Source organism: Xylocopa sonorina, chromosome 9 (assembly GCF_050948175.1).
Source record: "Xylocopa sonorina isolate GNS202 chromosome 9, iyXylSono1_principal, whole genome shotgun sequence".
Lineage (NCBI taxonomy): Eukaryota > Metazoa > Arthropoda > Insecta > Hymenoptera > Apidae > Xylocopa > Xylocopa sonorina.
The window spans coordinates 1,250,981-1,275,179 of NC_135201.1; the positions used below are offsets into that span (position 1 = coordinate 1,250,981).

A 24,199-nucleotide genomic window follows, 5' to 3' on the forward strand; every position below is an offset into this window, starting at 1 on the left:
ATTAGCTACTCTATATTAATAGGAGTTTACTCATTTTCTTCATGACTATAAATATCCCCACATTATGGAATAGTTACAATTCATTTTATAACATTCTCGAGATATTAAGAACAGTTCCCAAGACATTACATTAAGATATTCTTTACTTATTTACTCCAGTTAATTTTTATACTCAATAATCAATATATCTCTGAATGTATAATACATTGATTAAAAAAGACCATCAAGAGATGTGGATTTCTCTAATTCTCTTAACATACATTGTATCACCTTGTACGCAAAGCAAAGTTAAAATCCTTTAACGCATTGAATATATTTTGATTGAAAGAAAAGTTAGAATCTTAAAAGAGTATTATGGTAAAAATAGATTTTAATATGGCATTGCTTTAAAAATAGTATTTCTGATAGCAATCCAATTACAATTTGCAATATAGAAATACTTTTTCAGTCATAAAATATTTGGACACTAATATAATTTTATTTTCTATTTTAAATAAATATACCTATAATAAGCACCAAAAATCTATTATACCCATATTACCATTGATTTATTATGTGCCATTGTTCAAATAATAGGAAGGGGTCGAAACAATATAAAATTTAATGTTATGTAATTCAACTACAACATATTATTGTGTAAAAAATGTAATCCCACTTAGAACTTTTTTGTTTCTGTTTTATAATAATTGAACAAAATAATATATTAATAGTTTTTAATTAACAACAGAACCAAGTTTCACTTAATGAACAAATAACTACTACTTTTTAAACTAGTAACAACCCAGACAACACACGATAAGATGGTGTCGACACCGTGCCGGCACTGTAGCGACACTTCCGGGGGGTGTCGGCAGATCCGTAGCCATCTGTGACCGCATTCTTTAACTAAAATGCCAGCACGTCCTAGTCACCAGCGAAACAACCGTGTGAATCGCACAGCACTGTTTAACAGCAAATTTTTTCTACATTGGCGTAGACGTCACTTTTGTTAATGGGGAACCCGTTTTTCCATACTAACTAAATCCGTCAGAGTTCAGACGTCCGCATACGAGTACTGACAGAAGTTTTGGTAGTTCTTTGCCAACATTTATAGTTACAGAGAGCCATATATATTTTCAATTTGTCAGAAAAATTCATGCCAATAGAGAATGTTAAATACGACAGCAGCATATTAATATGTAATAAATGATACATTTACTTATAAAATGTTGAACTAATTAAGTTACGTTTACTTTACTAACATATCACAATTTTCAGGTGAAAATATTAAACGTAATTATCTCTTTTCCTTTGGTACACATATTCTTGTGGTAGATGTTTTTATCGTTTGTAAGAATTATTATAAATAATATAACCCTTTATTGCATGGATTTTTCAAGAAATAAATAAACTGCTTAGCTTAGTCATTTTTAATATTCGTTTATAATTTTTTTATGGAAACAGCTTTCCCATTTGTAAATATCAGCCTACGCCACTGCCACGCGTGTCACTATGGTGCTCTGATAGTGTCATTGGCACTGCCGTGATGCTCCTGTGCTATTCGCGGTGCTTTGATAGTGCCGTGACACGTGTGTCGCCCCAATGCTAGCCCTGTGCCGTTACGAGAACTGAGTGGCAGCACCGTGTTAGCACAGTGCTTCGTTCCACTCGGTGTCACTGGCGTGCCAATCGCTGGTTGTCTGGGAAATTTTAAAATATGAGAAAAACACATTATATGTAGTAATATGATTTACAAATCTGCTTCATGCAAATAAACAAAAATTGCATTAATTACTATTAAAAAATTGAAAATTAATGAAATTTGTAATCACTTATGAACGAAAAAAGTGAAGGTAATAATAAATATGTACCGTTTCATCCCCCCCCCCCCCCCAAAAAAAACGGCACCTATTAAATCCAACTATATGTTGTGCATTCCTGAAATTATTTTTTTCATAAAATTATTGAATGCAGTTTTCATTTAACCAGTGGACAACTGTTTTCACGGTAGTAACAATAACAAATGTAACTATGTATGTGTACAGAATATAAGAGCAAGTCAGAGATGCGCGAGGACTTCCACAGCAGTTATTGGAGGCGTTTGGTCTCCACTCAAAATCACAGGTTCCGATTCAGTTTGAACGATCCTGACGAGGTTCGCATCCTTCTTTGATGATGCGATATTTGTGTTTGCTGCAACTGTGTTCGATCGGGCGCAATAACTTGGCGGTCTGCTTTCTCTCGCGGTGCCAGGAGCGATAATACTTCCAGCATTCGATCTGTAGGTTGGCGGAGGAGAGGATGTTGGCTGTAGACGATCCAAAAGCAGCAATCGAAGCCTGTACTCTTGCATACTCGCCTGTAATTAGATCAGTTACATTAAAATTCTGTTGTATTATACATATACACATTATTATATCGTAAAATCATAAAAACTACATCAAAGGTATAAGATATAGTAAGAAGTAGGTACACTGTTCATTGTTTTTCTTAAACTAAGTTCGCTTTCCGCACATACAATCGTTTATGCATTCATTCATCAAACATTCTGTATTCTTTTATCCAGATTTCGATGTTTTCCCTTGTTTTCCCAGCCACTCATATACACGCATACATTCTTATGTATAAAGTTTAAAATATTCGCGAATATTCAGTATACCACACCTCGTACAATTCAAACACTAATTCCACCATTCCTCGCACCATACAATATTGCCAATGTTCAAGGTTTCTTTTTATAGAATTCGTTAAAAGTGTAGACAAAAAAGGAAAAGGACGATGAGGAGCTTAGGGCCCACATGTTCGACAGCCGCGTCGAGTGAGACGATGACGGGTTTTATGGTAAGGACTCGGACCCAGACGGAATCCGGATAAAATACGAGAACCGTAAAATCTGGTCGTCGTCAAAAGCCGGGAAAGTCTCATCAAGGGGTGAGCGTCTTGGCGGGGATGAAGGAGTAGGCGTTGTTTTCCACCTGATCGGTGGAAAAGGTCAACGCCTACTGCTTAGGATAACCTTGAAAGCCTAGGCGAAAAAGGCTGTCAGATCAGAGTTTTTTTGTAAAAGAGTTAGAGAAGATTAAACGAGCGATAGCGTTAGAAATATAGATTTATTTATTAAAAACACTGTGTATTATCGTTTTTGCTATTCCTTGTTTGAATTGACTATCTCCGAATCCTGACGCCCAACATAGTTTCTCCTACAAAAGGTATAACCGAATACGAGGCAAATGTAGACATTGACTGTTAGTTGTATTTCTGAAATTTTATTTCTGTATTGTCACCAGATGTACGTGTGTTGCATGTTTGATTATACGTCGTAGGAGAATTAGAATCGTCAGTCGGCTCTGGATAACTTAACGGTTAAAGCAGTCGCCTGGTTCGGCTGTTGAGAGCCACGCGGGTGACCGACTACGAGAGCGATCGTGATCATAATAAATGGTAATAACAAATAATTTTCACAAAACTTTAAAACAACGAAATTAGAGAAGAACGCTATAACAGTCTAGAGAGAGATAATACACAATCTATAGATACACCAAGTAGTGCGAACCACGCTTTTACTTAACCTACAAACAGTATAATCAAACGGCGATCCTTTAAGGGATCCAAACTTGAATAGCATTAAGAATGAGTACAAACAAGTTTTAGAAAACCCTTTAAAGAAAAAGTAAACAAGAGGTTCTCAGTGCTACTAGTAGATGCAGCAGAAATGGAAACAGATGAAGCAGCACACAGTAAACATTACATAACGAAAGCTAATAATAAAAATAATGAAAACAAATTACCTATTGATGCATGGCTTTATGAAGGATCATAAAAAGTCCATTGAATTAATAAAGATTGCAGTAAAAAATAAATTCTTTATGAAATACCAGAAGGATAGAGTTAATGTGCATCTCTGGAGGAAAACAACCCTACAAAAAAAGGAAGCCTACGTAATAAATGATCTGCACAAGAGCATCTGTAGCGGCTAGAAGTAAGGTACAATAGAAGACCTTTCGCTACAAACGACTAGCACGGTTTATGGTATGCGCAGCAATCAAGCCATTTTTGAGGAACCGTTTTAAGCTTTTAACATTTTTCAGGCATGCGATAATTAACTTTCTTTAACGGCCTTGATGGCACACGCGGAAGCCATAAACCGGGGATTTCCGAAGGGTCCACTGCCTACCTTGGTCACCCGGCGCAGGTATTAGGCCCAGCGGAAATTTCGCTACATAACCAAATATGGTAACAACAAAGTCAGCCACCACCAGAAGCACCACCACCCTTCTGTAAGAAGGGAATGGCCTAAAATAGGAAATATTCGGTGATTGACAAAAGCAGCCAAAACTGAATACCCAATCAAAAGGCGCGACGAGGAAAATAGAAAAACAGCAAGACAACAGTCTCCGCTGAGAATTCCTCAGAAGAACAACCAATAAAAAGCTCTCCAAACGATTCTTGACTTTTACAGATTAGAACATTCTGTTTAAACTCCTGTTAAACTCATGTTTAGAACATCCTGAACACGCATTAACAGTATAAGACACCCTTCACATCGACGCAATAAAAATCGGCAAAAACGGAACTGCCAGGAAAAGGCATCAGAAAAAACAACGTTAACAAGATCAAGGGTACAACGAGAACCACATATTTCCATTATATGGCCACAAAAATCACCTGAAACAGGCTAATACGCACGGCCTAAGAAGGCATTCTTGTACGAACCTTTGGGTTGAAAGCAAGTAAATAAAACATATGAGTTATAATTTCTTACACATTAGAAAAAGAAAAATCACACAATACCATATATGTCAGGAATGGAGGCACTGCTGTTAACTGCTACGCAGATTCAGCGTGCATAAAATGTGCTACAAAACATCACATCAGAGAATACAAAGAACATCTAACAATACTAGCAAAATGTGTAAACTGCAATAAAGATCACCCAACAAATGTTACAATATATACAGCATATCAAAACAGATTAAAATAGTTAGACAAATCTAAAACGAGACTGCGCATCAGCAAAAATAAGCATATAAGAAGCGAAGCATATAAACTTGTGTTAACAAGTCGCTGTCAGACCAATTTTTGGACACTTTCTGTTCAAGCCTTTATAATTAAATAGTTTTGCTTCTGGCGTATATTTTACAATTTTTACAATAGTATTGCTGTGTTATTTTAACAAATCAACGTAAAAACAAAAATTCATCTTGTTTTAAGAAATAGAATTTCGTATATAAACACTGAAAGAAACTTATTAGTTCGAGCAGGCCTCCAATTGTTTATACCTAAGGGCCTGAAAGAAAAACACAGACGTGCAGGCTTTGCGTCATCATTTTTTCTTGAGCGGGTGGACTCCAGAATACCTATCCGGATTTCTCGCCTTTCGTATAATTCTTGTATCATACAGACATTCTTCCAAGCCTTTTAATAAAGTGCATAGTAAGAAGTATATCGGTAAAATTTTCCTTTCTTTTATCCACACCCAATAAGTATAAAGACCATAATTATCCAGAAAAAGGTGTAAAGTACCGAGACATCACTCCACACTGCGCGTTGGCATGTGATAAACTCTAACGTTTACGCCACATCACACGCTGGCATGAGATCGGCAGCGAAAATGTTAAATAACAAAGCACAATTTCCAGAACTTAAACGAATACAACCGACAACATCCACACCACATAACTACTGAATTCAAAATAAACAAAGCAAAATAAGAGAAAGTGACTATGCTGATACAGAAGGGCTTTCAGGAGGAACTGCATAACTTCTTCAACTAAATAATGAAATAAATATAAATATACTCAAAATGCTTTGAGCTATAAAACCGCTAAATAGTGAACTTGCAATGTGCAAAACAGGCTTAGAACAATTCGAATTACTCATCATAATCCACTTTTCCCGGTGAATTCAAATGTCTTTTGTTTTCCGGTAAACTCTTTCCACTGAATATTGTTAGATGAACCGACAGTATCAGTCTGTTCACTTTCTTCTTCTATAGATCATAGTTATCCAGAAAAGGGTGCAAAGACCATAAATTTTCTAATAGTTCTTTAAAATCTCTACTCTCATACGAATTTTCATTTTCCAAGCTTGAACTTGATGCAATAATATTTCTAGCTTTTCTCGGAAATCTGAATATTTCCTCATCACTACTCGGCTCATTTTCATTTACACACTTGCGCTTTCTAACAGACATTTTAGGGATCAAGAAATGATGATAAATATTAACGAACAATACTCTTCTTGACTAATTGAAGGTTCTGGTATAAATACAGTGAGATCCCCCATAGTGATCTCTCAAACTTTTCCCACTTTGAGGCCCTTTATACTTTATAAGCATCTTCCGCAAAGTTATCTCCAAAATACCTTCTAAAAGAAATGTCTTCTGAGAAAAGATGTTCCACAAAATAAACCGTGGTTACATTTAAACGACGCATATACATGCGTCGTATCGCTCTTGCAGTAGAAACTTCACGGATTCACGCTGAGCGTTCAACGTGCTAAAAGTTAAGTTACAGTTTGAGGATGAGTGCCGACTGTTTCTGGCACTTCCAACATTGGGTTATCTCTTTGTTTTTTATTTTTTCCTACTTTATTGATTGGTGGACTGTGGTGATTTTATGAACATCGTTAATATTGCTTCCGGGCGAAAGTTGAGCTGTAAATATTGAGAGTTTTCTATTTTCAATTATGGATTTTTTTGTTTGTTTAGTTTCTCTAGGATTGCTTTGTTTTCGAAATCTTCTTCAAAGTTTTTTATAATGATTGTTTGATTCTTTTAAATCTATTTTGGGGTTTCCTTAAACGTATTTCTTGGTAGATCGTTTAGGTTTTGATTACTTACAAACGCAATTGTTACTGTGGTGACTTTTAGATTGCACTGCACTGCAGCGAGTGTTGTCGGTTTGTGTCACTGCTACATTTTTGGTGCATTTTCTTCTCGTTGCTGGCAATGTTACCTGGACGGTGATCAGTGAGCAAGTGAAGTGCATTAAACTAATACACCATCCTGACATATCTCCACTCACAAACAGATAAATAAACATGCTCATCTCCGCAAAAGTTTTATCTTCGACAAATCCAACCAAATTACTAATTACGCAATTCGTTCTCATATTTCTTTACCTTGATAATCTTTATTAACCGCGTAAACCCTTTGCCTTACAATCACGTGTGAGACTCGTTGTCGGTTAATTGGGCTAAAAATGAATATCACAAGCCTGACCCGTGGTGCATTGGTCGGGCTCACTGTAAACAACAAGATCATAGGGCAACCCCATTTTAAATAACGGACCAGGACCCAGCTCGTAGTTCATTTTTATAGTTTGTTACCATTTTGTCTTCATTACGTATTATTCTTGTCCATGTTTGCACAATGAAATATATTTTCTTAGAAACATTAGAAAGGTACCCCTATACAAAATATCTCTAAACAAAAATTTAGTGATGAGGACAGTGAGAGTTCTGCTGACATTTTAAGTAATGATTTGACAGATATTGTAACGTCCCTCTGTAAGCTATGTACTGATTTATTTAACTAACTTATAACTAATTTATTGAAAATAGGTAAAGACACATGAAACTGTCTAATATTCTTTCGTACTTTTTAACTTTATTTCTAAGGCTCAAAAGGAACGTCCGCACGTTTTGAAAGCTCAGCTAATTGTGAGGACACTGCATAGAAAATTTGGGGTCCTCCTTCCTAAAACAATGAGGACGCAAAGTTTGCACGTGTTTTTCTTCCAGGCAGCTATGTAGAAACAATCGGGGACACTACTCGAACCGATAGATCTTTTTCACAGTTTATATACTGGATTCTAACTCCTAGAGTCGTTCAAACATGGAGCTGGTTAAAGCTCAGACTTGGATCGGTCTTTATGCCTTACTCTTAAACTCGCTCAGATGAGGAGTAGGTTAAAGCTCAAATCCGAACCGGCCTCAGGCTCACTCAGACGAGACAGGTTTCCTCTTTCTGTTCTAAAAACGCTCTTACACGGCTATTTGTACTCTCGCGGGAGTCCCTCGCCCATGCGTATCGTCACCATTACGCTACTGCGCATACACCCATTATATTATTTTTATTAATATCCATATTTATTAATTATTTGGTTATTTATACAATTTGTATTCATTTTTTATTATTTTACAATATACGTGGATGCTACAATACTTACTTGTGTTATCGATAATGATGATAGTAACATTATACGTTTTGTACGAAACTGATACCGACGATCAATATGGTATTTAAATCAACTACCAAAGCAATGGATTTGGAAACAAGTAAGATATAATCCAAAAATCTGCAACTATTATACAGGTTAATTTACTACTCGTGTGACAAATTCTTACAAATGACCACCCCAAATGCAACGAAAAAGTTTATATAAACTTAGATTTGATTTGCAAAAGTGGCAAAAAAAATTGATATCCAAACCGTTAGTCCTACAGGAAAATGACAAACTATATTGAAAAGAGCAATAAATTTTCTATTATGATAGTCTTAGTTTACCCTAAAACTTGAAAAAATAGGTGATGTAATAAAAAGTTTAAAATTATCTCAGGGGGCAAAATTTGTAAATTATTATAACTTTGATCTCCTATTTAGGTACTTATTTCTAGAGGCGGAGGGCAGCAAATTTCATAAAAACTATTTTATTCGCCAAGCTTTCTGATGGTATAATCAGGTTTTTATTCTGACGCACGAATTCAAAGAAATTTTGTATGAAATGGTGAAAACTGCAGGAAGAGAGCGGAGTGGGTAAAGCAACTACCAACTACATCTCTTCCATGGCCACATTTTTGTATAATTTTGTTAGATTTGTTACAGTTGTATAATCTAGCCCTTTTCCGTAGATTTGTCAAAGTCATCCGCGAGACAACGCGTTCACGAGGCTTTTCGGCTGCAGCTAGAACCTGTTTCCACAGAACGGTTTCATTGAGCACCTCAGTACAATAAACTTCAGCCTTCATGAATCTCGAGAGGTGGCCACGGAACAACATCCCCTCGCCCAATCCAAGTGGGCAATGTGTTCTTTAAATGATGACGCACGGCTAGAAAAATGTGAGGAGAAGCATCATCCTGTTGAAAATGATTTGTCTTACTGACTTCATTGACTGAAAAGAACATTCTCTAACAACCCTGAGAGTGTTTTTGTAAAAGATACAAGTAGGCTGATCCGTCCATTCAGAGTTTTTGGAAAATTTTAAACAGAACCTATTAGTAACTCACCAGTTTACATTAAACTTCCTTTGGCTTTTCTGCTGACACATTGCACAAGGATTTTCTGTAGCATAATGGTGCCTATTATGTACATTCATTATACCATCTCGCGTAAAATTAGATTCATCAGTTCACAGAATGGAATGATCCCGCTCTCTATCGGAAGACAGTAACCAACGGCAAAATTCAAAATTGAAGCAATAGTATAAAAGATTCCAAAATAAATAAAGTAAGGTAATGGCTTTTTGGATATTGTTGCTGCTCCCTGTGAGCATACGGTCACAATGTGTTTAAAATTAAATGAAAATCAAGACTATGCATCGCAAATGATGGAAACCAATCTGAAAATGAACTTAGTTAAGATAAGAAAGGCAAGAACTGTAAAAAACGAAAACTGTAACTGTAACTACGAGACAGACAGTGAATGAACAAGATACGATCTAAGAAGAATCTTAGAAATGTTTATTCAGGTATCAAGGTATATCCAAATAATCCTCAGAGTATAAGCGAAATTGTCGGATTAATTATCGAAGATGATTTTATAGAAATGTTCGCAATTGAAACTAACAGATATTATGATCAGATATAAATGTGCAAAGAAATAAACAAAGTGATACAATACTACACTGTGCCAGATGAAAAAATTCCTCGCATTAAATATTTTGGTGGCGCAGATGCAAAAAGCTACAATACATAGTTACTGGTCAACACGTCCGTCAATCGCAACATCTTTCATTTCAAAAATAATGACAAGACATTGATTTATACAAATTTTACGTTTTTGCACTTTTCCAATAATGCAAAAATGTCATCAAATCCAAGCCAATGGTTGTGTAAAATTTAACTCGTAATAAATTATCTTTTAAATAAGTTTAACTCTCCTTCTTTAGTTACAGTTATGATATCATATCGTGGGGGACTGTCCTTTAGGGTTTATAATCCAAGTAAAATAACAAAGTACGGGATACTAGTTAGAGTATTGTCTGAGGCAAGTACCGGATATGTCAGTAACATTCAGGTATTAGTGTATTATGAATTTGATTTAGATTTAGAAGAAACTATTTCACTCCTTTTAAGTAAAAACTAAAATTTATGGCACCATATATACATGGATAAGTACTATAATAATATTACAGTAGTTGAAAACTTATTGAAGAAAAAAAATTCTTATTTATGGTAGAGTACGAAGGAATAGAGGTTTTCCAAAGGAACTAAATGATCTCAGATTAAAAACAGATGAATTTGATTTTCGGCGTAAAGGTGAGGTACTAGTTCTAAAATGGAAAGATAAACGAGATGTTCGAATGACATCCACCATACACAATGTCCACATCATCGAGACTGTAAAAATAAATTAAAAAAAATTGGACAAAAAGTTCGTAAGCCTGAATATACAGCGAAATACAATTAACTCATGAAAGTTGTTGATCTTTCTGATCTATATCTTTCATATTATTCATTTTTACGAAAATCGATCAAATGGACAAAAAAATGTTTATGTTTTTTGTACGTTGCACTTTCTTCAATTATAGATATAATTTTATCGAAATTCTTACAAATTCTGGCAGCAGAATAGATTGCTTTTGATACTGGACACCCTGATCCCAAAAATTTAGCAACTAGTAGCTCAACAATAGTGGACCGAGTATCTTGCCATGATCCTTCTTATAGACTTTCAGGTGACATGAAAATACAGCAATTGGAATGAATCGCACAGTCGGGAAAATAAAAATATTCACAAAAACGTTGTACAGTCCCCAAACTCATGAAAAACGTCATGATATTTCATATACATGCAAATTATGTGGAGTTCCCTTATGCAAATGACACTGTTTTCCAATTTATCACACTAAACAGAAAAGTACATGTAATATAAATCTAAAGAAACTAAACATAATAATAACGAGTGATTTATTATATTATATTTAAAAAGCAAGTATACAAACTATGAAAACCTTTTTGTCTTGAACATCACATATTTACAAGATGTATATTTTAAAAGAAATTTTATAATTTTTATTTTCGTCTTGACACAAGTTTGCGACAATCGGCTTCAGAATTTTATTATATTTGCTGATACTCAGTATTAGAAATGTGAAAAATTTACCAGTCGTAAAAGTTGTTAATAAAGTCTTCGATGTAAGCCATCGAATTCCAAAATGTCTATTTGACTCGAGTAGTTTCTTTGGGCTGCGTTGTTTCGATTGTTCCTCCATATTCTAAGGTATAGTCCTCCATCCAGACATTCCATTCTATGAACCCTTTCTTAAACTACTGCGGTGTATTTTCACTTTACAAGTTTTTATCTGCGCTATTACGTCATCGTTAAGTCATTTAACCCGACAACGAAACATCGCGTTATTATCGATGAATCCACGAAATGCGGACTCTCGTTCAATGACACGCTTCTTACTAGACGAAACAGCATGGCATCCTCGTATTTCTCATCAGATTTTGAGCACATACCTATGATTTAACCGTAGACACTGAGAAGATGTATCGACAGTTCCACGTAAGATCGGAGAGCCGTGGATATCAACGGTTACTGCGACGAGAAAATAACGGTAAAATAAGGACGTTCGGACTAATTTCAACGTCTTTCCTTGCAATTAAATATATTCACCAATTAGCGAACGAGCCAAGTAACTTTAAGATTAGATAATCTATCCACTTAACCGCGACGGTCTACATAATCGGCAGTAGGCCTCGAACGAATCGAAACTTCTGGCAGGACTCTTAGAGGGCAAAATTGACGCAAAATATTTTGATGACGCAACCATCAAAACTCTCAGCGGTTCATCGTACGTACAGAAGATCATCAAGACAAAAATGCTGTCTACCATTGCTAAAATATTTGATCCGGTAGGCATACTAGCGTTAATAATAACGACGAAGGTATTCATGCAAGGCTTTACAAATTTCAATTAGTCTAGAACGTGTTCGGATTAACGGGGCAGGTATTGTAATATATGTACAATTAATTAAGGATTATAATAGTAAATAATATAACGATGAGGATGCGCACACACAGACAACTTCCCGCGAGAGTACATATAGCGGTGTTTCACACCGCGAGAGTCGTCTTTCTTTGTTCTCCCTATCTCGTCCGATAGAGACCGTTTCGGGTCCGAGCTTTAACCACTTGCGCTGGAAAGATCTACCACGCATATGGAGATGCGTTTGTTACGAAGTTGTCAACGAAGTATTCTACACGTCGATAGACGGTTGTCATACAAATAAAAATGACGTTCGCGACACGTTGACCTAGATCGTTTGTCAAAGTACAGGTTCTGATTGCATCACACGTAGAGTAATCGATTAATTAAATAATAAATTCCTTCCAGTTTAGTAATTTCAATCCATATCATAAAATGGAAAGTGTCAGTGAACTTGATATTATTTTAATAAATACAAAAAGAAAACGAGTATTTAAAATAGACAGTGAAGGTAGTGGTAGCAACTTCGATGTAACTGTTTTTTCATTTCAGAAGTGATATAGAATTATATCTGATTACGACAAAGAAGGATGTTGAAATGAGGAGTGTGAACTTAATCTTATATCCAAGGAATGGATATGGAAAGATATTGAAAATATAAGCAAACTATGGCAATATTCATGAATTTCTATAATAAATATACTATAATAGTTTGGCAAAATGCCACAGCTTTGCAAATGGTAAATGAAATACTAATAGAATGCTTTTGGTAAATCGGTGTGATCGGATCCAATCATTACGCGAGTCGGATAATCCAAGATGAAACTTGCAAATTAAAAAAGTTTGGAGGCAATTGGAGGGATACAAATATAGATGCAATAAGTGCTTAGTTTGCTTGATGCATTTTGATGTCACAAGTGAAAAAATCAAGCGTTCAATCTTATTGGTCAAAGGGAATCGCAATCAAGACTCCAATATTTCGAAAAATAATGCATTTTATTTTGGAGATTTGTTCAATAGTCTCGCTTTTTATATTTCATTGACAACGAAATTGTAGATAAAAATTATGATCGTTTATGTAAATTGCGAAATATAGTCGACTATTTAAATAAAAAATTTCAGACTATTTACATTTCCGAGGAATATGTATCATTAGATGAATCTCTAATGAAGTATATAGGCCAAGTGTTATATAAGCAGTATAATCTATCGAAAAGAAATTTTATAAATTATGTGAATCTAAATCGGGATATTGCATTCTGTTCGAGATGCTGCATGTCCTCGTCCGGTATCGTCGTACCATAACGACCCTGCCGCGAGGCGTTACTGTACTTAAACCATGGAAGAGCGGCTTTCCACCAGAACGACTCGTGCCATCAAAAGAAGGGGATCATGTATATGATCAAGAATTAAAACTCACAGGTCTAAATCTTTCTCTATAAAGCTGTATAATGGTTGATTTAACTCTAATGGTAATCATAATGAATGTTTATTAATTTACTTAATTAAATTTGTCCTGGCTATATTATTTTGTTTGCCTACGGACGCCGGCCTATTTTTGGAGTCGCTCAAACGAGGAGTTGGTTAAAGTTCTCAGATCCGGACCTGTTCTGAAAGCACTACTATATCCTACATGTGCACTTGCTCAAATAATTATATTATTGTAATTACTATTCATATTTATTAATTACTTGATTGTTTATACATTTTTTATTCGTTTTCAATCATATTACAATTTACGGGGGCATTAGAGTACCGACTTTCTTAAATGTTTACAAAATGAGTGACTCAAATCTCTCGCAAAGGGACAGAAATCGTGGCGTTTTCAAAGATCGCATTCACGGTACGTTCATGATAAAAAGCTATTTTTGAAAATTAAACACTTTAGCAATTTTGTACCGATAATCTTTACTTTTCACACAATGTATTTTAGAAAGGTAATTTTTACGTCCTCAATAGTTGTGCCGTGCGATAAACGTGATATTTCTTCAAAGTTAATCTAAAATGTGCACGTAATGGGAACAGCGTGTGCACATTAGGGAACTTGGACCGCAGCCAGGACCTTGGAGGAAATTCCTTTGCCACGGGCGCGCAGGTATCTTTACCACCCTCTTCAAGTAATGTGCATCACTTCGGTAAAAACGAATTAGTATTCCCCCTCCCCACAGTGGAGCGAACTCCCAAAAAAGTTTGACAAGAAACATCAGATCAGCAGACATTCATAAACATAAACCAGCTGTCTAATATTAATTAACGTTGGCGGATAGCGTCGCGACAAGCTACGTAACTTTGAGATTTACAATTTTGGGGAGGAATCGAGATCAAGTCGAAAGTAGTTCGCGAATGTTTGCTGAAGTTAAATTGGATCAAATGGGTTCCATCCATGATTCACACGGCATGACAGAAGTACCGCACATAATTGAACCTGCTAAACAACATTGCCTTCCTTCGAAAGACAATGCTGGATGAGGCAAACGACGTTTAATGCTATGGCTTCTGCAACGCTAGTGAGAAGACATTCGGAACATGCACCCACCTGGGGATTTCCAAGGGGAGTCAAGTGCAATGCAGTCTGCTGTGTAGTTGCACGAAGGTCGCGCTACTTAAGGTGCTTTCCCTACCTCGATTCGAAATGTACGCCGCTCTGAACACTCTCTTCTGCCACCCATCATTCCATCGGAACATATCCTAGCGGATCTACTATTCAGAGGAGTGTCTCCTGGGGACTTCACACATCTTACCTCGTGACCCACCTAACATTCGGCATACCGGAAAACCTCCCTGAAGTCAAGAGGCAACTATGCTTAGCTATTAATTTGCAACTGAACGAAATCTGGGACCGTTATTTATACTTCCAAAAACTTGTCAGAATCGTAGCCTATTGTCTACGATTTCAACCAGCACACAAATATCAATACAACCTGCAACCTTCAGAAATTCAATGTCTGGATGGGGAATCTACCTACTGCACTTAAGGAAAGAAAATACCGGTTTTTGTTTGTCTGACAGTGAAGGCGATTCATTTGGAAGTTGTCACCGACATGGCGACAAACGGATTTATAGCTGCGCTACGACCATTCATCGTTCGTTGAATGCAAAATTTACAGCGACAACGGCATCAACTTCATAGGCGCAAACAACTAATTGTTGGAATTATGCGACCTGCTTCACTCAGACGTCCACCAAATCAGGATTGACGTAATAACAGCGCAAGAAAGAATCACTTGATCATTTATCTTTTCTCGATCACCAAACTTCGGAGGCTTATGGGAGGTGATCATCAAGCCAATGAAGCATCACTTGAGAAAAGTTGTAGGAGAGATGCTGTTCATCTGTCTGTCATAACATGGGTCATTTCATAATTGGCCAACCTTTGTCTGACCTAATCGATTCAAATTTCAGCAATACTCCATCTAACAAGTTATCGCGGTGGCATCTTACTCAGAAGGTAGGTAATATCTAAATGGCCTTTATAACGTTCATTTTATACGTTCCGGAAGAAAATGTTGGCATAGACAAATCCCTAATCTAATTCAGAGAGTGACAGAAGTACGTACTACTTATAGCATCAAAACAAGCGAGATTTGGAATTAAATTTTACAAATTATGTGAATTCAATTCTGGATATTGTTCTGGATTCAAAATTTACTTTAAGTTATTATTTTTTAGTGTTATTTAGTTGCTCTTCATTAACATTATTTCAACCTGATGAAATGTTATATAAAAATTCAAATTTTAAAATAAAATGTACTCTTTCTCAGCTTCCATATAACTGTTTAGTTGAACGAAATTAAGTAGTATTTTGCGGACACATCAAGTTCCATTTTATTTGTATGTCAAGGGATTAATTTCATTCATTACCATGCTCATTTCATCATATTCAGTTGAACAAATGGTGGGGGGGAGGTCATATTCTGTTCCTGAAACCATTGACTTTAACGTTCATCCTATCCTCCATCACGAGATTGCTATTTTTGAGAAATATCTTCAGTTCTTCCTGTCATCTGGGTAGCAAAACTTAGGTGGTATATGACTTTACATATATTTTGCAATTCCTTGTTTGCACTCCCATCTCAATGCACCGTATCATAAATCTCACAACTTTCGACAGTTCTTCCAATAATTTTATGATAGACTATCTTTTGGGTTTTTCCGCTCTTTCTACACTTTCCCACACTTTTTGACATCATCCAGCTTCTTCCTCATTTTCTACTCTTGTGTTCATCCGTTCAACTATCTCGGCGGACCCTCAAACTAGAATTCTTGCCAATCACAGACCTCCAATCTCAACTCCCAGCAGTCCAACCACTCCTAGCAACTTCAACCGAATGCATATAATCAGGTGCATCTTCGCCTTTAGATAGATTCTAAAAACCACTCAGTCAATGCAATATACGTACCTTAAACTCTAAAAAGCTTTGTATATAAAGTAAAATAAGTATTAAATATAGACTAAAATTTAAAATACAGATAGTTGTTTTAATTGGTGACCATCGAGTATCCGAAACGACAAGTTTAACAGTACATTGATATTCAGGGGTTATAACTATTGCCTAAGATGTGACAACCGTTTCTTTTATTGGCTAGAGTCGAACCCATTGCAGCACTGATAAACATGTATAAATATTTCTTGATTTGGCATTCCCTTGCCAATAACGGCAGACCAGAGATGCCAATTTCAATAATATTTATTTAAAGAGTTAGCAAGCTTAATTAGCGCTACCTATTTACGTACGATAGCATATCACTCTCAGAGGTAAACGGTATGATGGAATGCTTTCACCGTCAGTTGCAGGCAGCAAACAAATGCCACGAGATCGAAAAAACATTGGTTACAGATTCTATTCATTGTCTTGCTCCGTATTCGGTTAGTTTTCAAAGAAGACTCGAACGCGACAACGACAGAAATACTATTCGGCGTCGAAATACTAATTCGTAACGATCTACGGCTACCTGGTGAGTTTTCCAATACGAACGGAGCTGAGAGATCTTCAGAGTTTGCACAAAAACCAGTTCACAGAAACCATGTACCATCGGCTGTGGATACCTCTTGAAATGTTTGTATTTTGCGTTTGTATTTTATTTGATTATAAAATAAACGTTAAGCTTAAGCTTTTTCTTAATATTATAAAAACTCAGAATCGTAGTGTAATTATGGGAAAGGATAATCCCATTGTAAACCTGCCGCACAGATTTCCAAAGTCTTCGAAAAGTTTAGTACTTGTATTCATGTTCATCTTTATCCAAGAAGTACCAATTTTTGTTTGTAAGCCAGCTGAGTTCTCTTTTTTCCTTTGCTTTCATTTAAGTAAAGAACATCAACAATACTGCCAATTAGACTTTTATAAGTAGACCTTTGTTAGGAACAACGCAAGGAAGACTTTATGGTACAGTCAATCATGTATAGAGTTTCGTTCTTTGTCAGTTGTAGCAGACCTACTACAGCCAATATGTGGCACTTGAAATAATTTCATTTAATAGGATTTAGTCTCGCTTCAGCGATTTCATCAAGGTTACCATAAAATCACGTTCAAAAGGGTCTTTAGAATTTCGAATATTTTTAAGATTATAATACGGGGACTTGTATCGTTAGACCTGGAGGAATTTCTATTCTGTTGCCAAACTTTCGTCTATTAGTCGGCTCCTCAAAATGCGTAACGAAGTTAAGGCGACAACACGATTGTCTAACATCAAAGTACTGAGTAGCCAATCGTCGATTGACGCTATTCATTAGAAACTCTTGACCGTGTGTAAATAATTTTTAGTTTAACTTTTTAAGAACATGGCACTTGTAGTTTCCCGGTTCTTAGAATCTAGCTTTCTCTGCTTTGTCCTGCTAGCAGATTTTTCGGTTAATTTATACTTTTCATTGCCGCATGAGTTCTAGAATTGAAGTGTCTCTTAAGGTTATTGTTATTGACTACATTCGTTGTTAGAGACTCACGGAATTTTCTACGTGCTTCAACAGCGTATTTCGGCCGTTTCCTTCACCACTAGTTCGTAGTTTGATTTTTGTCTTATCCGCGTGTTTCAACCCTCACAACGAAATAGTCAAGAGGTGTACCTGTTTTTGGTCTACGAAAGTAACAGTTAGAACTGACTTAGCGCTCGAGCGGTCAACGTGTAAATAAACTTTTCCTTCCCGTACAAGGAAGGTGGTGAACAATCTTCAATGGCATTTGGTACTATCTCACGTGCCCCATTTCGGGAGACTGCTGTTATATGTATTAATTACTACCTGAAGCGAGTCACTGACAAAACTAAATTAACATATGAAGAACTGTATATATTATTAATTCAAATTACAACGTGTTTGTATTCCCGACCATTATACCAATAAAATTATTACCACTGATTCCTACATATCTTTAGACTTACGATTTACTAACGACCTTTCTTTGGTGGCATACCCACGGGACTGAACACATTTCTCTTTTAGTTTCAGACGCACGGTATCAGTAGATGTCAGTGGATCCACCACCTAATTGGTCTGTACATTAACCAATTAGGTGAAGAAACATTTTCAAGCAAAACATTTCCGCCGGAGAAGAAACATACTCTATGTAGGTAGATTCATCGCGGCTGTCATTTGAAGAAACATTATGAATTTCAATAAACTCCTCGCAAATTCACATTTCTACGAAGAAACATTATAATTTACAACGGACTTTACAGAAAACAATATCTTTCCACTGACCGTAACAGTACATACTTTACACCATTCTGTTGTACCAGACACACCAGTTTTTATTACTTGATTAAACAGTTTACTTTTCTACAACATTAAACTCAGTGTATTTACTTAAATACACCCCTTAATGTTTCGAGATTTTTAAAAGAATGTAGAATCGCAGGCGCCAAGAAGTTCTCTCTCAAAGCAGTTCAAGGTCGCTGTCGAAACACGTGCATCACATCGTTGCCTAACTGATGATAATAATCTTTCTGAGCCACAATTTACTTAATTTGTTGAAAAAAAAATGAGCTGAGTGAACATGGCGTGCATCATCGAAGCAGAATCTCGGATCAGAGACACTAATCATCTTAAACGATAACCATCTCCTGCCATTATAATGGAAGATGAGACAAATGAGAAACGTACACACGATTATGGATCACAGGATTAATTATGCATATATGTGTTCATCATTATTTTGATTGAATAATAATTTATTCATATGCTACTTTGCATTATACTTGGAACAATTTTGTATTAATTAGTACGTAACAAAGATTATTGGGCAATTAGGACTAGTTAAACGCGTGCCGTTCATGTTAGATGACATGTTGGAAATAGGACTATCCCAAGTTTATAACACAGACTCTAAACACATATTAACTATAATATTATTAGCATCAGTATTTTGGATGTAATTGCAAAGTTATGAGTTAAATAAATCACATACAAGTGTTTTGATTTATCTTGCGCTATGAAACAGCATCCACTTGCTACACGGTGAAACATTTTTGAAAAATCAGCGTGTTTAACATTTTATTAACAAGAAAACAGTCATTCCGAGACAGTTGAAAAGCAATATTCTATTTAAAGAAAATATCGACGGAGACGTGTCATATAGGCGGACGGAATAGCAATTAAGATACGAACTTGTACATTTTCTGTGGCGCCGTTCCGTCCAAGTGAAGCCATCGCGTAGCGCTAGAAGGTTTACCAAAAACGATCCAAAAACACGACATAAACTTTACTATCCTTACCATTCTATCGTTGTGATTTTAACAGCGTGATATAAACAAGACTTATAATTTATTTGTCAGCAATTTGTGTTCACTTTGTGAATAACGCATTTTCTAACAGTTCTTAGTACCAATTTATTGGACAGTTGTACAACAATAACAATTGCAGACTTTTGTCTCGAATCGATATTATGGTACATCTGAAATATGTTCAAAGTTAATCCTTCTATATTTTGTTTCATACCATTTATCCATGCTCGTTTTAATAATATGTAAATCTTTTAAAATCTTGATAATACTACTGTGTTTATCGAGTTAGGGGGTAACTATTTGAAACAAATAAAACACAGGAGAAGTGGAGAGAATTTTTTAGTACATTACCTGATAGCTGGGAGGTGGTGTTCTAAATTGGAATTCGGGATAAATCATAGCAGCGTAAGGATGTATCGGCCTTGCCGGCGGTATTCTGCTCGAGATTCCCGTAAAGCCAAAGAAACTGCCACAATTTTCTCGACTGGTTACTCGCCATGCTACAGCGCTCATAGTTACCAGAACGACTCCTATACCTGTAACAGGAAACATTCCGTTAGTACCACTGCACAGGCCTGTTTTAAAAAGGATAACTTATAATAAGTACATTAAGTCCGTAAAGTCCAAATTAAAATACAAAGTTTAGAAGTCCACAAATAAATTATTATAAAATCCAAAGTTCCAAATTTGGTCCATGCATTACAGTGTGCCAATAGTATTTGAAGAGTATCCTTATATGTAGATTATTTTCCTGTTCAAAGGTGTCTTAATGTCAATATTAATTGTTTGTATGTTCAAATTTAGGTAGCAGTCCTTCTGATGTCCACTCGGTGGTCAGGAGTGAAGTTCACGTCTGCTACTAGTTGTCAATTTTAGGTCAAGAAACAAGACAACCGCTTAAATTGTCAATTATAACTTTATGGTACTCTTCCTGGTAATAAAGTAAATAACACACTGTAAATTGTAAGTAAAACGCGATACAATGTGATGAATCATTTTCATTATTCACTTGTAATTATTAAACATTTTTTCACCGATGCTCATTTATCAAGGCTTCCACCTTTAATTCAATAAATAATCGCGAAATTAATCGTACCGAAGAAAGACGATTGTATTTTGTAAGGTTATCACTTGAAAAGTTTTTGCATACTACGCAGATTGTAGATCATCAACATCTCCCTTTCATGACATTTCGAAGGAAGTTTAGATTCTTAATTCATTCACTTTTTCATTATAATATTTTTTCTAAATAGTGATATTCTTTACCCAGTATATAAGATGCCCAACAAAAGGTAATCAGGAAAAGTCCTGCATACGTATAAAAAATATTGTACATTTAATACTGTACTAACTTAATAAAGCGATTAAAAAATGATGAAATATTGTGAGGATAATCGTCAACTGCTGGCCATAATTGCAGATATATGTAGTATATCCTATTCTATCTTAGCGAATCCTATTATACTTAGCGAAAATTTCGTCAGAGTTGGCTTGGTTTCTGATGGTTACGCAAGGACATCAAATCATTCGAAGCTCAATGACAAAACAATTTTCTACTAGAAAAAATGTTTAAAAGTTACGAATTCAAAAATAAAACGCACAAAATTAACTGAAGGTGAAAGTAAATCCGTTAACTCTTAGTTCAGCATCTACTACCTAATCATCCTACTACCTACTATCTAATATCAAGGGTTAACCTATAAATAATAGAGATACTATATTACTACAAAAATGGCGATTGGTCGTCGCTTTGTTGTAAATCTTGTGTACTAACATATTTGAAGAAAAATAAGTTACCATCCTTATGAGTTTATTATCCCCAAATTTCATGTTTCAAACAGACTAGAAATCGGTTGTGACTATGGTTAAAATGTAATAATGTAATTTCTAACAATTATTCTAATATTGGAAAAAAAGAGAAGTGAAAAAGTTAATAGCGATATTTTGTTATTCAGGGTTACAGAGATAGGTTGCTTAGAAAATCTATTTACTTGGCTTTCGGATTGAACAGAATCGAATGAATCAAGTACAATGCGTTTTAAACTCCAAAAAATGGTTTTATTCGCAAGATACTGATGATTTGTAATCTAGCATGAAGTGTTGGGATGGGATCTTGGGAACGGATAGCATCAAAGATTGGAGGGAGTGGCCAAGAATCAAGGATGAAGCATAGATTAAGAGTGACACAAGAGAAGAAGAATATTTAGGGTATATGACTGTTTTAGATGAATCGGTATTTACAAAAGATAGTGATTATAACAATGGCTCGTAAAATAATAAATTGCCAACCAACATACGTTAATCAGGTTTCTAAATGATAAAATATTTATCAGTATAGGTTATACAAAAAACGAATATAGAGCAGTGCAAAGGAATACCGAAATGCAACATTCACGCAAAAAATGTTACTAGTTAGCGTCACAATTCATTCAAGAATTCCACTAACTGTACTAACGTCAATGATTTGAGTAAGTTAAGATTATTGGAATTATAAATAGTGTGCACTGTTTGAGAAATTACAATATATTCGTCCGATGCAGTAAGAATTTATTATAATTAATAAATATTAAATGTAACGATGATTTGAAATTGTTTAGAAATTTTCTGAAACCCATTGAAGCCGTGCCATTGCTGTACAAATTTGGTAATAATGGTAATAGATTTTTATATTTCACGAGCTGCACCTGCGTTAGAACAACAGCGAAGAGTATTTTATTGCCAATAACATTATTATTTATATTTACAAAACATAACATTATTATATATTATATACTATGTATAATATTATTACATATCATTATGTAAAGTTTATCTCAACATTTTAAATGCATTTTCATATACGAACATTCAATTTTCGTCGATCTATCGTAATGTTGTTCTCTCCAAATAAATATCGTACATTTATTAACTACAGTAAAATTGATTTGACAAAATAAAGGAAAAAAAGAAAGATATGTTCCACGTAAAAATAATTATTGTACATTATAAAATGATACGTACAATTATAATCAGCAGCACAATTATGTATTTTTTTTCTAATTTCTTATGTATATTGACTATTCCATATGAACGTTTTGATGGGTTAAACTTCTTTTGATTATTTGAAATATGTCGTTGATATTAGATAAATAAAATACCAAGGGTGTACAATATAGTCTGTTCTAAAATTAAAAACGCAATTCGTAGTATTAGTTTCTTTTTATAAGAAATTATAAATGTATATATACGTACATATATAAGCATCCCCAAAGAGATTAATTATGAAAATTCATGTTACATTGGAATTCAATAATAAATTCATTGCATGGACAATGAACAAACTATTATTGCAAGACATCAACTAGGTTAAAACAAATGAGGTTCTCAAAACAGATGGTTAAAAAATGTTAAAAGAATGAAAGCATAAAGTAGAAAAAGAAACAAATTATGAAATGAAACAACAATACATGTAGCTATGATGAGAAATTTCAAAAGGTTCGGTGGTCCGATATATTGGCTGATCGTGACGCTGTGAAAGAAAAGGAAGCATGCTTGCAACGGTTACTTTCTAAACGTGAGCATATCACCTGTGACCTGCATAGAATGCCTCTCGCAATGCAAGAACGTTCTAACTTAAGGAATCGACGACATATGCATATCTATCTGGAGGATTTAACTAAACATAAAATTAATTTCTTAATCATTTAACCGAACATAAAATTAACAAATTAATAATCAATTTATCTGAATACATGAATATTTCGATTTTTTGTTTAGAGAGTATTAAAATAATTCTTTAAAACATGGAATATAATACTAAACTAGAACGTTAAATTCACTACCTGTGTAAATTCACTACCAATTGTATGTTAGTATATATCGAGTTATGTTGAATCTTTTTTATTATACGTAAATACTTTCTTATAATATACTAGAAATAAGTCGTAACAACGATAGAGAAAGTTATAAGCAAGAAACGTATAATCGAGGGATGAATATTACGTATATATAATATGTAATATACATGTACTTAATGTCTTTAAAGTATTTTTTGTATAATATTTGCTACTCTAAATTTTCTTACTACTCTCTACTCGGAGTTTTCAATATTTATTATTGGCCTTGCCATAAATTTTGTAAAAAGTCACATAAATAAGGAAATTAAGTTTCAATGCAATAGAATACTAGCTGTCCATGCCAGATAATATGACAATTTATCGAAGCCAGTGTGAGCAAACAGATCGGTATAAGTTATAAATGCGTATGTAATTATCTTGTATAATATTTATGCTCTTATATTTTTATAGTCATAGTAACATGTGTATTTTATATTTTATCGATTTTTGTTTTCTTCCCTTATTTTTCA

General features: G+C 34.9%; 1 protein-coding gene across 1 annotated transcript in view; it reads right to left on the reverse strand.

Annotated features, from left to right (window-relative positions):
- Positions 1-1,957: 1,957 nt before the first annotated feature.
- LOC143427299 (uncharacterized) overlaps positions 1,958-24,199 on the reverse strand; it is a 134,904-nt gene continuing 112,662 nt past the window's right edge. Inside the window, exons 4-5 of the mRNA XM_076901283.1 lie at positions 20,206-20,390; positions 1,958-2,338 (exon numbers count right to left, since the gene is read on the reverse strand). Of these exons, the coding sequence (XP_076757398.1) occupies positions 2,039-2,338; positions 20,206-20,390 (485 nt within the window). The 3' untranslated portion in view covers positions 1,958-2,038. The remainder of the gene's footprint in view (positions 2,339-20,205; positions 20,391-24,199) is intronic.